The sequence below is a fragment of the Passer montanus genome, unplaced genomic scaffold, assembly GCF_014805655.1.
Source record: "Passer montanus isolate IOZ18808 unplaced genomic scaffold, ASM1480565v1 scaffold21, whole genome shotgun sequence".
NCBI lineage: Eukaryota > Metazoa > Chordata > Aves > Passeriformes > Passeridae > Passer > Passer montanus.
Genome location: NW_024366703.1, coordinates 9,967,749 through 9,981,231, shown reverse-complemented (window position 1 = coordinate 9,981,231; position 13,483 = coordinate 9,967,749). Strand labels below are relative to the sequence as shown.

Sequence of the window (13,483 nt, the reverse complement as noted above, 5' to 3'; positions counted from 1 at the left end):
CAGGGAGAAGGCCAGAGTGGGAAAGGTCCTTGTATAGTTGGGGTGGCACTGGGGAGGACACTGCTGAAAAGAAGAAGAATCAGGAAAGGCAGAGGGAGAGCACAAGGGAAACAGAGGAACTGGGTAAATTTAAGTGACTTAGGTTGAGATGACATGGAGAAAGTTCCTGGCTGGGCAATATTTTATGTGAAGCTTCAGAAGGCTGAGAAGACCTTGATGATAGAGACAGCAAAAAGCCAGTGGGAACAGACAGGTTGCCCAGTTCATTTGGAAATAAAAAGGGAAGTAAGGACATATCTAGAGGGACAGGAGTGGGTAATAACAATTAATGATAATTACAGAGTGAACTGCTGAGATGTGCTCACTTCAACTTCAGCACCAGCTGATGGCAATCACTCACAATGTGTACAGTGGGAGCTCCCTGGGTAAGAACCACGAACCACAACTTGTAAAAATTATATTTAACAGCAAACCTTTTGTGCCCCTGCTTCATTCTTACTCCTTAAACTATCTTTTATTAATTTTGATTTTTAATAGATCCCCTGGGAAACTAGAAGCATGTTGTTTCTGGGATGCTTTATAATTCTCTTTATTAAAATCTTTCTTAAGAAACACAAATTAAAACACTTTGCAATCAGTTACACAGATCAGTTATATTGGTGACAGTTCCTACATAATTAAACAAGTACTAACAAATGTCAACTGTTTACAAACCAAAACTTAAATTAACAAGATTATATAAGCTCAATAAATAGTACATCTGGTCCAGTTCAAGTATAATTCAACAAATCACAGCCTTAATCCTTAGAGAGTAGAAAAAAACCCCTGAATATAACCAGCCTAACACTAATTTAGTGTTAAAGCCAATGTGGAACTTTGTCTGATCTAATGGGGCAAATGTTTAATTCTTTCATTTTTTTCTTCAAAGGAAGTAGGTTGCAGATTGACATTAAAGACTATTTGAGATCAATGCAGATTTCACAGAGATTAAAAACATAGTCCCTATTATAAAAGTGCAATCTTTGGTTGAGATGTATTGAAATGGTTTTGATATATTAAGGAAGCTCCTTTTTAAATATCAATATTTGTTTGGCTACACCTGAGCCTGCTTTGTCTTTTCCCTGCTTATATATATAGATATGTATATATAAATAAAGAGTGTGGATTATAGTGATGATGAATTATGCCAACTAAAAAAAGTCAAGAGTTCAATATAATAAACCAAAAGAAACAACACATTTTTACACCAGCTGAGGAAGGTAAGGGGCTGCCTACAGCAGAATTCTTTCTCAGCAGAATAGGTAGTAGAGAGAATTTGAGGAGTGCCTGTCAGCATTGCACGATGGCCTGTTAGAGAGGGAAGGAGATTATCTCTGAGTTCTCAAAGTGCATTGGGCTGAAAACTGATCATGGGCATCATTAGGAGCTAATTGAGACTTGGGATTGCTTTCAAATGTTGAGGTTTTGGGGAGAAAGGACCTTCTCAGAAGGAGAAGTGCCCATTTGGCACAAAATCTCAGGATTTTGCAGATTGCTGTTTTGTCAGACAGAGCCCAAAGGGACGGGGTGTCCAAACCACCTCTACAAATGTCTGGCTCTGCTCAGGTCTGTGGGGCTGGGCTCTGCACCTGCATTGCTCACCTGAGTCACCTCCCTCCAGAAGAGGAAACTGCACAGGGCAGAGATGCCCTCTAGAGCCACCTCCTTCCTCAGTGGCAAGCAAGGGCCTGTAGCTGTGACCCAAACAAGGTGTCTTGGAGCCAGGACATTTCCTGCTGAGCCTTGGTCAAGACTCTACCTCTGGAGACTGAAACTTAAATGGCTGGGGACCAAAGGATACCAAGACCCACTGTATCAAGAAGGGATTTTGTATTCCTAATGCAACTATCTAGGGGAAAAAAGGTTAAATACAAGCAGTGAACAAAGGGAGTGAACTTGGTTCAGAAGCAGAGGAGGGGGAAAGTAGATTGAATCATCTCCCATAAATCCAAAAATAAGCCCCTGGGTAAATACTCATTTTAATTATTCTTCTGCTGCCAGTCAAAATCTCATGGTTACCTGCTGCTTTCCCTGCCTGCCTGTATCCACCTGTTGTCTGTTTTCAGAAAGTGTGATTTAAAGCTCTTTGGCCTGGGAAAGTCTTTGTTGTGGATTTGTGCCTTGCCTATAATAAAGGCAGTGGACCTGTAGCTTCTGCTGCACTACAAATAAAGAATAATAACAGTGATACTTTTCTCATTTGAGGTTACCTGGGGATAAAGCTGCTGGAGGCATATGACTTTGATATACAGTCAGCTATGTCTCACATCCAATTAAGCTTAACCACATGGTCTAACAAGCTCCCATCAGGCTGGTGAGAGCCCCAGTTTGATAGCAGGGTTAGCTTCAAAGATTTGATGCTTGATTTCCTTCCCTTGTGTTCAGTTTGTGCTGAAGGGCATGAAGGGAACTTCATATTCAGATGATACATGACCAGCTAGAGAGCTGCACTCTAGAAGACAATTGCACAATCTTTACTGCCATTTTCATCATCTTACAGCCTGCAATACAAGCTCTTGTCCTAATAGCCCTGCGCTCAAGTTTCACTGCAATGTGAAAAACAAACAGTCAAAGGAAAACCCAACCCTTGAAGGAAAAATACCTGGTTTGCAATATTGGTGGGGTTTTTTCTTTCCATGGGGGGAAAAAACCAAACCCCCTACCAGAAAACAAAAAAACCCAAAAAACAAAGAAACAAACAAACTAAAAAAAAAAAAACCCAAAAAAAAAACCCCACAAAAAACCCCAAAAAAACCCCAAACAAAAACCCCACCAAAAAAACCAAAAAAAGCCCCCACCAAATCAAAAAATCCCCCACCAAAAAAAACAACCCCCCAAGACTAAAACTAAACTAGCTGTTTTAAATGACAGATGGACATAAGTCTTAGCATACTTCAAGCCTGGACAAAGGAGGATTTAGGCTGTAATGTTTTTCATTTCCCCTTGTCATTTGGTAGGCTCTGTCTGAATCTGGGATGCAAAGAATCCCTTAACTTGCAAGAAGCAGGAATTCCAACTATGAAATCTGAACCTACCTCTGGTAAAAATGAATGGAAAGCACAGGCCATGGAATGGAACAGGGCTTCAGGCAACAACACCAGGCACCTCTGAGAGACACTGCCTGGCTACAGGGTACTTCAGAGAACGAGCACAGCTGCTGGCACAAGACATAATGGAACAAATACTTTGGTGGAAGCAGTTTTGGCAATTTAGCCACTTTGCAGTATTGTGCAACATCCCCGTCATTCTTAGGGAAAGCTAGAACCTTCTGGGAAACTGTTTCCTCTGCACAACATCTAAAGAGGACATCCAGTACCAGCAATTTTTACAGAACATACTGTGATGAATATTAGAGTCAGGCAAAGAATGGAAATGCCTGCAAATCCCCATCTACCCAGACTGCACAGGCCATTTTATAAACTCTGGGATCAATCCTGGCAATGCTTTGCATGCGTATTCACTTTAGTACACAAAGCCCTATTGAAATGAACCAGAAACTTGTACAGTGCATTTCAAAGGGACTTTGCAAAATACTAAGCAACAACTGTGCAGAAACAATAGGTCATAATAATGCCAGAGCTGCTGGTGCATCCTGTGTTCTCAGTGCAGTGCTCCGTGAGCCATCAGTTGTTGTATTCACCTTAAAAAATTCAGGGAAATAAAATACAAAAACAATATTAGAAATCTGGCGTCTTTCCATAAAAACCAGGAAAATTCAACGTTGCCAAGCTGAGGAAAAGCAAGCTTTAAAGAAAACAAAAAGACCCCAAAAGCAAGGATCTTGAATAAAATGTCTAAAAGAGACATGGTCCAAACATGTGGCACTTTAAAAAGCCTCTCATGAGAGTTTCAAGTCTGTAAGACTCAAAGTTGGCACCCTTTAGAATTATCAAAAAGAAGAGTTTCAAACACAACGGTCCCTGGAGAACACCCTGACCACACCATGGAAAATGCTGAAACCAGAGCAGGCTGGCTGTCAGCACGTGCATTTGAACTGCTCTTGCTGAGCTGGGTTCAGGCTCTGAGGTCCCTGGGACAGACTGTGGCTCCCCCAGAATTCACACAACACTGGCAGTGTACAGTCAGTTCTTGACAACACAAACATTTGTCATTTCACCAAGCTCTAAGACATGGAGGTGGGTGCTGATGGGGTTTACATTATGCCATCTACTCACTAGTTTTAGCAAAATGGCTTTATACCTATCTCTTTATCCTATGCAAATCCTACTTCTCACTGGGGCAATGAGTGAAATGGCTGAAGGTATTTTAAGCAACATTAAAGCCTATAAATAGTCACATCTCCTTTCCTTCCAGCGTCCACTGGAGGATGCTGAGTGCTTCTAAGTACTCCACCTGACCTGACATGTTACATCAGAACTAAAACTTTAAGAATCCCTGAGAATTCTGATTTAATCTAGGAAACCACTCCCAGCACGCAGAGTGTGAGAAAGAATTGCTCCACTTCTAACAGATATGCCAGCATTGCTTCACCGTGGGAAACAGTTTCAGGCATTTTGGTTTTTAATGGCACTCTGGGCATAGATGCATGGAACATGCTCTTTATTTCCCCTCCTCTGTACAGTGCAAATTGACAGTTATATCATAGAAATTTAAAATAAAAAAAAATAAAGTATCAGCATTCACTCATTACAGCTCTTCCAGTTCATCTGCATCATAGTTTTTTCTTTGCAAAGTGAGGAACGATGCCAGTGTCATCCTGAGGCAGAGGGCTGCCTTCTTCCTTCATTTTCAGGCTCTCTTCTGCAAGCTGGGATAGATACTTCTGCAATCACATAAAAAAACCAAAGCATTGTTACCAAAACTGAAAATATTCAACAGAGGATTCTTTATGCCTCTTCAGAGCTCTAGCTCTTCCAATATATCAAAAGGGAAGAAAGCACACAGAAGCCTCATTTTGGTGAAAACTCAAGCTAGAAAATATGGCTGTGTCAGACAAACTACCTGAATACATGCAGAGCCTCAGAAGTTCAGAGGTTTACTGTGTGCCACAGGGGGGAACTGGTGACAGAACAGGAGGACTCTACTCCCCATCAGTCTGTGCAACCAGACCTCACCTTCTCTCTTCTCCCCTGTGCTACAGGGCAGGAACTAACTCCACTCAGTCAACTGAATTCTGCCAGGAAAGCACTGGTGTGTCAGAACATAAATGTGATTTCAGAGTCTTGATTTAAAGTTTATATATTATATTTTCAGCATGTCCAGTTCAGAGATACACCTTTTGTAGGAGAACATTTTGTTTGAAGGGAATAATCACACTCAGTAATAATTAACACAAGTTAGCAGTTTGGCTAGAGTATTTACCTTTATTGTATTTCTCTAAGATAAAGCCTTTCACTGCTTTGGGTACTCACTGAGATTCAAAAGAGCAGACATGGCCAGTTATGCTTTCAGCCTTTTGGCAGTGCTCTTGGCTGGCAGAGCTGCACACAAAATGGATGATGAATGGGTATGGGTCTCAAAATAGTGCTCAAACTATTTATTCAAGGTCAGCAGACATAGAAATGGATGGAAAGAAGCTTTTTCAGCAGCAGCTAGTGCAGAGACACCTGGGAAATTCCAACATAATAATGCAGAGGTATTCTTCTTAATGATTTACACACATCACATATGTCACACTCAAGAATAATTGATCAACACATTATTAGGGTCATAGAACTTGTTTTCTAGCTATTTACTCATTCTGATTTATTTTGAAAAGACCCTTTCACATCACTGCAAAATTTTCTTTACTCGCAGGATTTCCCCAGAGTAGAGTTTACTCTTTGGCATCCATGAGGAAGAGATTAAATGAGAAATGGCTGTAAAAATCCTAAGGGCTGTGTTAGAATTGCCACATTCTCTCAGATAAATACAAGTTTTGAACATAAGAGGTTCATCTGGAAGTTACTCAGCAATGGTAATGAATGGGCATACCCATGGACTGCACCCTTATTACTCTGACTAGAGACTGGGCTGTGGAAATTACACAACTCTCAGTCCTGATCTCTGGGTGCAAAACTCCACGTGGCAAAAAGCCAGAGTAAATGTTACAGTAGGATACAGAGATATAGGGACCATAAAGGCTGGGAGACATGTTCTGTACAGCGTGAACTGTAATAAATCACTAACACTTGTGCCTGGATCATATAACCCAAGCTTTTGGGGCTTTTCATGAGCACCGACCAAAACAAGACTGAGTTTCATCCACTACCTTTAGCTGATGTTGCCAGCTATCATGAGTACCACAAATACCAGATCTGAAATTTGCAGATTCAGATTGATATACAGAAAAATGGCAGTCAAGCAAAAAATGTATTTTTTTTTCATTTAAATATAAGTTTTGACAAATACTGCATAAAGCCAGTGGAAAACAGGATGAAATACTGTACTGAGTTGCCCAGGTAGCTTCCACCAGACGAATGGTGACAGCTTTCTGTAGCTGGAGGAAGTGGAGGAAGGGATGGCAAAAATATGGATTTTTTTTGGATGTGGGAATTGCAGTGTTTCTGTAAATACAAATACCATCTGGGAAAATAATTTATTACAATGAAGAAAATTTAAAATTACAAAATGTCTGCAAGGCTGACAAAGAAACAGCTGATTTTTTAAATCAGGGACTGATGTTATTTGAGGGGCATGATAGTTAGATAAAGTTGACTAAACTTACTTCAAGACAAAACTATCATGATATAAACAAGGCTTTTGGAAGAAAATTGGCAAACAAGCTGTTCAGTGTCACATTCAGATCCAAACACTGAACATATATTTTGGATGTGGCTCAAGGAGATCACATGAGAGACAACAAGTAGCAAATCAACTATAAAAGACTCAAATTCGTGACACAACCTGGGACACTGTTGTTGTCACTGGATGATGGCATTTGGCATTCAGGAAGGAGAACAGGAACACTGCAGCAGCACTCCCAGAGCTCCACTACAGAGTCCCTAGTATCCCTCGTGGATACTCTTGTTAACTTGCATCATCACAGGAGAAGACTCATATTCCTTGCAGAATGCATAAACTATCACTATAGCAACAAAAAGGGTTCTAGCAACACAGAACAATGATTTGAAATTTGCTAAGTTTCCACTTGAGGAGGCAAAAGTTGGACGAGACATTTACTTCCTGTATGTAGTAAGATAAGAAGTATGGCTTGACAGAACAGCCTGTTTTTATTACTGCATTTGGCAGATTTAATTTTAACAGCTTTTATAGTCTTTGTTCTTTTATCTCAAGTCAGTGTTAGATATCTACCACAGTACTCATGGGAAATGTCTTAATAGGGAGAAAAACAGGTTATTTGCAGACTAAGTCAGTTTTAGTTGGGCCTGTTTCTTATAACTTTAACAAAATAAGTTAGAAAATTAAAAAATAAAAATCCCTCTTCTTCACATGGAACCAGTTTCCAGAGGCATGGGCAGGAGTTGCAATCTTTCTTTAGTAGGAGTTTCTTAGGGACAGACTTGCATGGGATACACAACCTGCACTGAGTGGTGCCACCTCTGGTGAATCCCTCTGGGTTTTTTTGTATGAAGCAAAGAAAGGAATGCAAACTGGGCACCTGTTTTTCAAGCCTGCACTTGGAGGGTCCATTATGAACAAGCATCAGAGCTCTGTAGGAAGCCTTTGGAAGCCAGAGGCCTTTGTATAATTACAGCTATGGAACTTCAGGAAAGCCAAGAATAAAATTCTCCCAGAGAAATTACTTGTCAATACCTACTAGCCAGCTAAGGAAAGAGAGCTATTACTTGAACAAGAGCAGAGGTACCACATTTACTGTGGGCAGAGGGAAGGAACAGAGACAGGAGAAGCAGCTCTGCTTTGCTCTGCCGTGACTTTTGCTAGGAGTATGAGAATGCCAGCACAAGTGTGTGTGTAATGTACACACCTTGCTCACAGGTAGGGAGCCAAGGCCAGCTCCTCTGAGGAGCCCTGAGCACGGCACAGGCTGTTGTGACTGATTCTATTGATGGTGTGTCTCAAAAGTGACAAAGGCAGGTCTTTGAACTGCAGGCACACATGGTCTCCCTGTGCTGTTATCAACTGCTGACATGTTTGTGTTACATTCTTATGGAGCAACAAGCACTGACATGCTCCTGCATATCCTGATGGAAATTACTCAGCAGTGGTGCTCTGCACACAGGGAGGGGATTTCAGTGGGTCACAGGAAATGCCTCGCAGAGCCCACATGTCACAGGGAGCTGTGAACTGAAACACGTAGAGAAACCCACACCAACACAGAAAGGGGTCTGGCTACATCAGACAAATGCCATGTTTAATGCTCCTGGAACTAAGATGTACTGAACACTGCTACTGCTGGGGTCACTCCCAGGGACAGAAACATCTGGGACCCTCTGAAACAGGGAATTAATGATCTGAGTTGCATGCTGTGCTAGTGACAAGGACCAAATGTAGATGAGAAGATGAAATCATCACCTGGCCTCATTTTACCTGCAGCCCAGAAGTTGATTTCAAGGACCTGAGAGTGAGAAATTAGCATGCTAATGATTCGAACCACTGAAAAGTTCGTTTACCTGAATTTCACTTCATCTGAATTCTGTCCACAGACTAAAAGCTAATTTTTTATCGCATCATCTACCTTACACACAAACCACTCCATAAGCTTGTTGTTCGGTAGCTTCAGGTGTGTTTTTACCTGGAGATTTTTGTAGTGAACAGTACTCCTGCAGTGACTTGTCTTTGCTGTCTCTTCATTTGTGTAGAAGAGTCCACAGAGCTTGCAGTAAAACCCAGTTCTAGGCACCACAAATTCCACACCTATTGAGAAATTCTGAATTACATTAAAGTGTCAGTTTAAATCCTATCCCTCCCATAACAAACTTGTTTTCAAAGAAAAAATATGCTATTTAGTTAAATATTAGGAATAGGAAACTGAATCCTGGATTCACTTCTCTATTTCCCTAATTTAGCAATATTGATCTGCAGTTTAAATCTTGTACATTGAAAACACACCTTTTCTCTTTTCTCTTAGATATACAGGCTTTAAAATCTATCTTGTCATAATACTGACTAGAAACTTCACTCTGTAACATCAAGGGCTAGAAAAGCAATAATACTTTTTAGCAGTAAATGAATGTTTAAGTTACACAGATTGCCTTTGAGGATGTACTTCTTCCAGGTGTTTTGCTCATAATCAGTATTTACACAGTAAAGCCAATACTTTTGCTTACACTATATGCCAAAGACTTTTAAATTACTATTTTTTTCATCTGTATTTCATATATAGTCCAAGGGAACTTATTTCATCTCATCAGCTGCCTTTTGCCATTCATTTGGAATGAATTAGCAATGATCGAGAATCAAAAGGCTGTTTCTTTCAACAGCTACCCGTCTGTCAGATACTCTGTTCCTTCTCTCCCCACATCTGCTCTGAAAAACAAATATAGCAAGTAGCCTTAAAGTGACATCTTGTTGTAAGCCCTGGGTATTGCAGTGGGCGGCCCAACGTACCCAGGGGAATGCTGAGCTCGGTGAAGACGTCCTCTTGTTCCCAGCCTGCTGCAGAGGGCCTTTGTTTAGACTCTACCTCCGGGTATTCCAGAGATCTCATTTCCAAGTACCTAGAATTTGCTTAACAAATGAATAAATGTATTGAATGAAAACAGTTTATTAAAGAGACGTTTGTGAGCTTCTTGGGAACACTTTCTGGGTGGATCTATAAATGAAGTAAAATCAGGAAAAAAATGATTTTCCATTCTAATCAGAGGCCTATTTAGTGCAACTCCAGCAGCTGTACAATGGCATGCAGTCACTCTGATTTCTCCCAGTAGACCATTTTTCTATTTCTAATTTAATGCTATATTTGGAGGGGCTTTTGTGTTTTAATCTCTATATAGAGCTATAATATCACACACCTCTGGCAGAAGCAGGGCCTGACTGCAGCTTTGTAGCCACATGTATTACTGCATGATCAGAGGTGCAGCTGGGCTGACACAGGGGCTGCTGAGATGGTCCTGGGGCAGCAGGACCTGATGAATGCAATTCTCCAAACCTGCCTTTTGTAGGATCCCTGTAACATCACTGGAATCTTCTCCCTGGAGCCACTCTTCTCCCATCCTCATCTCTCCAAGGGATAGTTCCTGCTTTATGGCTCCCAGCCACTAAAAGATTTTAGTTTCTGAATAGTAGGGATGGGATGGTTGGTCCCTGCTGGCTGACATTAATTGACACAGCAGGAGATTCAAGATGTGGAAACACTGGATTGATTTGCTGAGGTAGATCTAGCCAGTCAAAAGAACAGATGATGTCCCTTTCCATGATTTCTACCACATGAATTAATTTTATTTAAAAAGAAGAGGAATTTACTATCACAGAGCTACAGAATTACAGATAAACTGGTCTGATTCCTCTTTTTCAGCCCTTACATCAAAGTACTACCTCACCTGCCCTGACAAAATTTCTATTGCATTGCAAATTTCACCTAAATAAGGGATATATTTTCTTATAAAACAAACATATTTTGCCCAAATCAAACCCTTCCTGTCTTTCAAGACTGTAGTTCAAAGATCTGCAGTTTCTGGCTATGAGAATGAATTTTTCTTCACTTTTAAATATGTCTATTTCATGTTTTAAAAGAAAATAATATAAAATCCTAACTGGTTGGCTTTCAATTTAACTTTAAACCTACCCCAGGATTCCAATACTGCAGCACAGAACCTGGAAAACCCCCAGTAAGCTGGTAAGCTTTTCTTAAGACACCCAGGGCCTTTGCAGCAACTAAAGTCCCACTTGAGTTGATCTCTGTGCTTCTGAGCTGGCAGCTGCATTTGTAGAGGGCCTAGAGCCTTGGACTGCAGATCCCAGATAACGAGTCCATGTCAGAAACCCAGGAAGCATGAGAGGCCCTAGAGCTTCCAGGCTCCCTGCTGACAAGCTGGAAGCTGAGATGCTGGAAACACTAGTAAATATGCTCTTGAGACACCCAACTCTTTCATCAGCTGGCTGCCCAGGAAGCCCAGGAGAGCCAACTTTGCCCTGCCCAGTCCCATGGCAATATTATCTCCAGACATGCAAAGCCTGGCAAGGTGTCTTCAGGCCAATCAGGTAAGTATTAAAAACCAATGAGTTTCAAATCTGTCCTGCAGGAAGAAGTTAGCTCAAAATCAGATGTTCACATTAAATGTTTCCAGCATTGCACTCTCAAAAATCTTCCATGAGCTTCTTTTCAAAAGCCCTTGTCCATCACATGGGCTCTGGCAGCAATTAAAGAAGAGCATTTCTGACCAATATACTCAATGTAGTTTTTCACTTCATCTCACTATGCACAGCCCATTTGCTCAAGCATCATGACAAGGAACTGAACTGACTTTCAGACCTCAAGATCCCTTTTTTTCTGATGGTGAAAATATAAATAGGTAGCTATGATTACATTTATTGACATTATCTCACAGCACATCCTATCACTTATATTAAAGGCAGCATGCAGTAGATAACAGGACATGATAAGGCAAGTCCTTGCAAAAGGCATATATTTGCATGAACAGGGACTGAGAAGCAACAATCTATGCATGATATCCATGTTAATAATGCTTCAGTACAGTGTGTAAGAATATCCACCTTGTCCAGGAGCCAGCCAGACATTACAGATATTTTTCTGTTGACCTTCAGAGACTGTCACTCATTTCATTGACAATTCAAAATAAATTTAGCAAGGCACTGAAAGACTTCAGCTAAACTCATGTGAACCTTGACATGACAATTATAGCAGCTTATGCCTTTCAGAAAGCTTGCAAGCTGCTTATCATATTTCCTTTACACTATTCATCTAAGAGGCTCTAATGATTTAGCTTGGCCAAAAGCACTGGGGTTCTTTTACTAAGCTGCTCCAAGGACAAGCCTTGATACTATTAACGACACTTATTCTCGTTAGCAATAAATTTCAGTCTACCCTCAGAGAAAACATGCAAGGCTCTCTGCAGGCTGAAGGGAAAAAAGCAGTAGTTACCCTTGGCCTCTGGACACTCTTGGCTTCCATGTCTTGTTTCTTCGCTAGCGTTTTTAATGAGCGTTTCCGTAACTTCTCTGCTCTCAGCTCCTTGTGATCCCATCTGTTTGTAATCATCTATAAACGTATCAGGGAGCTGGAGAGTCTCTTCTTTCAGATGAACAGAAGGTATATGGTGATCTTCAGGCTCCAAATGAGTGTCAGAGCTCTTATCAATTTTTCCTTCCTTCTGCTGGCAATCAGACTCCTTAGCAGATTGGTCTTTCAATTCCTCTGGCTTCTGTTCAGGGTCCAGATTTAGGCTTGATGCTTCAGTTGCAGCATCATCATTATCATCATCCTCATCATCTTCCTGACAGCCACTAGAAGCTGCACTGCCCTTTGCTGCTCTGAAGTTTGTTTCTAAAGCTTTATGGGCAAATTTGTCTTCACTTCTTGTTAAGTGGCTGTGATCATTTTTCAGTTCTAACATGGTTGACACACAGGGACATATTTCTGAAGAAGCTTTATTTTTTTGATCAACTGGGACTATTTCTTCAAGCTCAGTTATATCAGGCTCCATAATTAAATCATCTTCTCCCACTTCATCCACTGTCACTAATTCCTCCATGTTAGCAGGATACCAGGTCTCACCTTCTATTTCACTTCCACTCTCCCAGTCTCGGTCCTGTCACAGATGTAAAACATTTGAGAGATTGGTGATTACAGATAATCATTGTTAAAAACTGGTCCTTGAAACCAGGAAGAACCTTGATATGGCCATGTCTAACTCTTCTTGTGTTTTAGTTTCAAAGAGTGATATGCCTTGGTGCTGTGATTTTATACCTTATGCACAAGGACAAAAACCCTCTATTGAATTATCACATAAACTTGTCTTTGTGAAGATTCTGTAACTGCTTTGGGGATTGCAGTATCTCCAGTCCCCCGCTTCTTGCTTTTCTGTAAGCAGTAGAGCAAGGCACAATGTGTCACACTTTATTATGCAACTGATGCTACGATGTGATCCCCTTCCTCTGCCTCCTTCTCAGTGCAATGAAAGTATATTGAACCCCATTTGAGCCACTGTGGCTTTCACTTTCCTGGACCAGGTCCTTTAAATTCACAGGATGACTGAGAAAACATGGCTTTCTTCTGCAGTCATTTCCTTCCACCAGCAAGATCCCTCTGCCAGGGACTGTGCTGGGAGCCACTGGCCTAAACCTTAGGAAAAAGCAGGCTTACAACTGTAAGCCAAAGCACATATTCTGAAATACATCATACATGCAGTTTCAGACTTACAGGACTTGGGCACTAATACTGGACTTGAGAACTATTAGAATTAAAAGGTATATCTTACTTTTAAGACACACTTGCATCTTAGATTTCAACTCCCAGACTCCTTGTGTACACATAATCTATTAATAATCTGTATTCTCCTCCTCTTTGGCCATTCCCACACTTCCCCTCCTAGAATCCTAAAACAGCATGAAAACTCTGTGA

General features: G+C 40.9%; 1 protein-coding gene across 9 annotated transcripts in view; it reads right to left on the bottom strand.

Moving 5' to 3' along the window:
- Window positions 1-572: 572 nt before the first annotated feature.
- The window catches only part of RBM20 (RNA binding motif protein 20), a 102,988-nt gene continuing 90,077 nt past the window's right edge, over window positions 573-13,483 (bottom strand). For 8 of the 9 annotated variants that reach the window (XM_039708950.1, XM_039708948.1, XM_039708949.1 and 5 more), the window contains 4 exons: window positions 12,005-12,671; window positions 9,511-9,630; window positions 8,696-8,817; window positions 4,579-4,822 (listed from right to left, as the gene is read on the bottom strand). In XM_039708950.1, the coding sequence (XP_039564884.1) occupies window positions 4,712-4,822; window positions 8,696-8,817; window positions 9,511-9,630; window positions 12,005-12,671 (1,020 nt within the window). In that variant the 3' untranslated portion in view covers window positions 4,579-4,711. Of the gene's footprint in view, window positions 2,492-3,074; window positions 4,823-8,695; window positions 8,818-9,510; window positions 9,631-12,004; window positions 12,672-13,483 lie in introns of those variants that run through there. The other variant, XR_005627428.1, reaches the window with a different exon arrangement.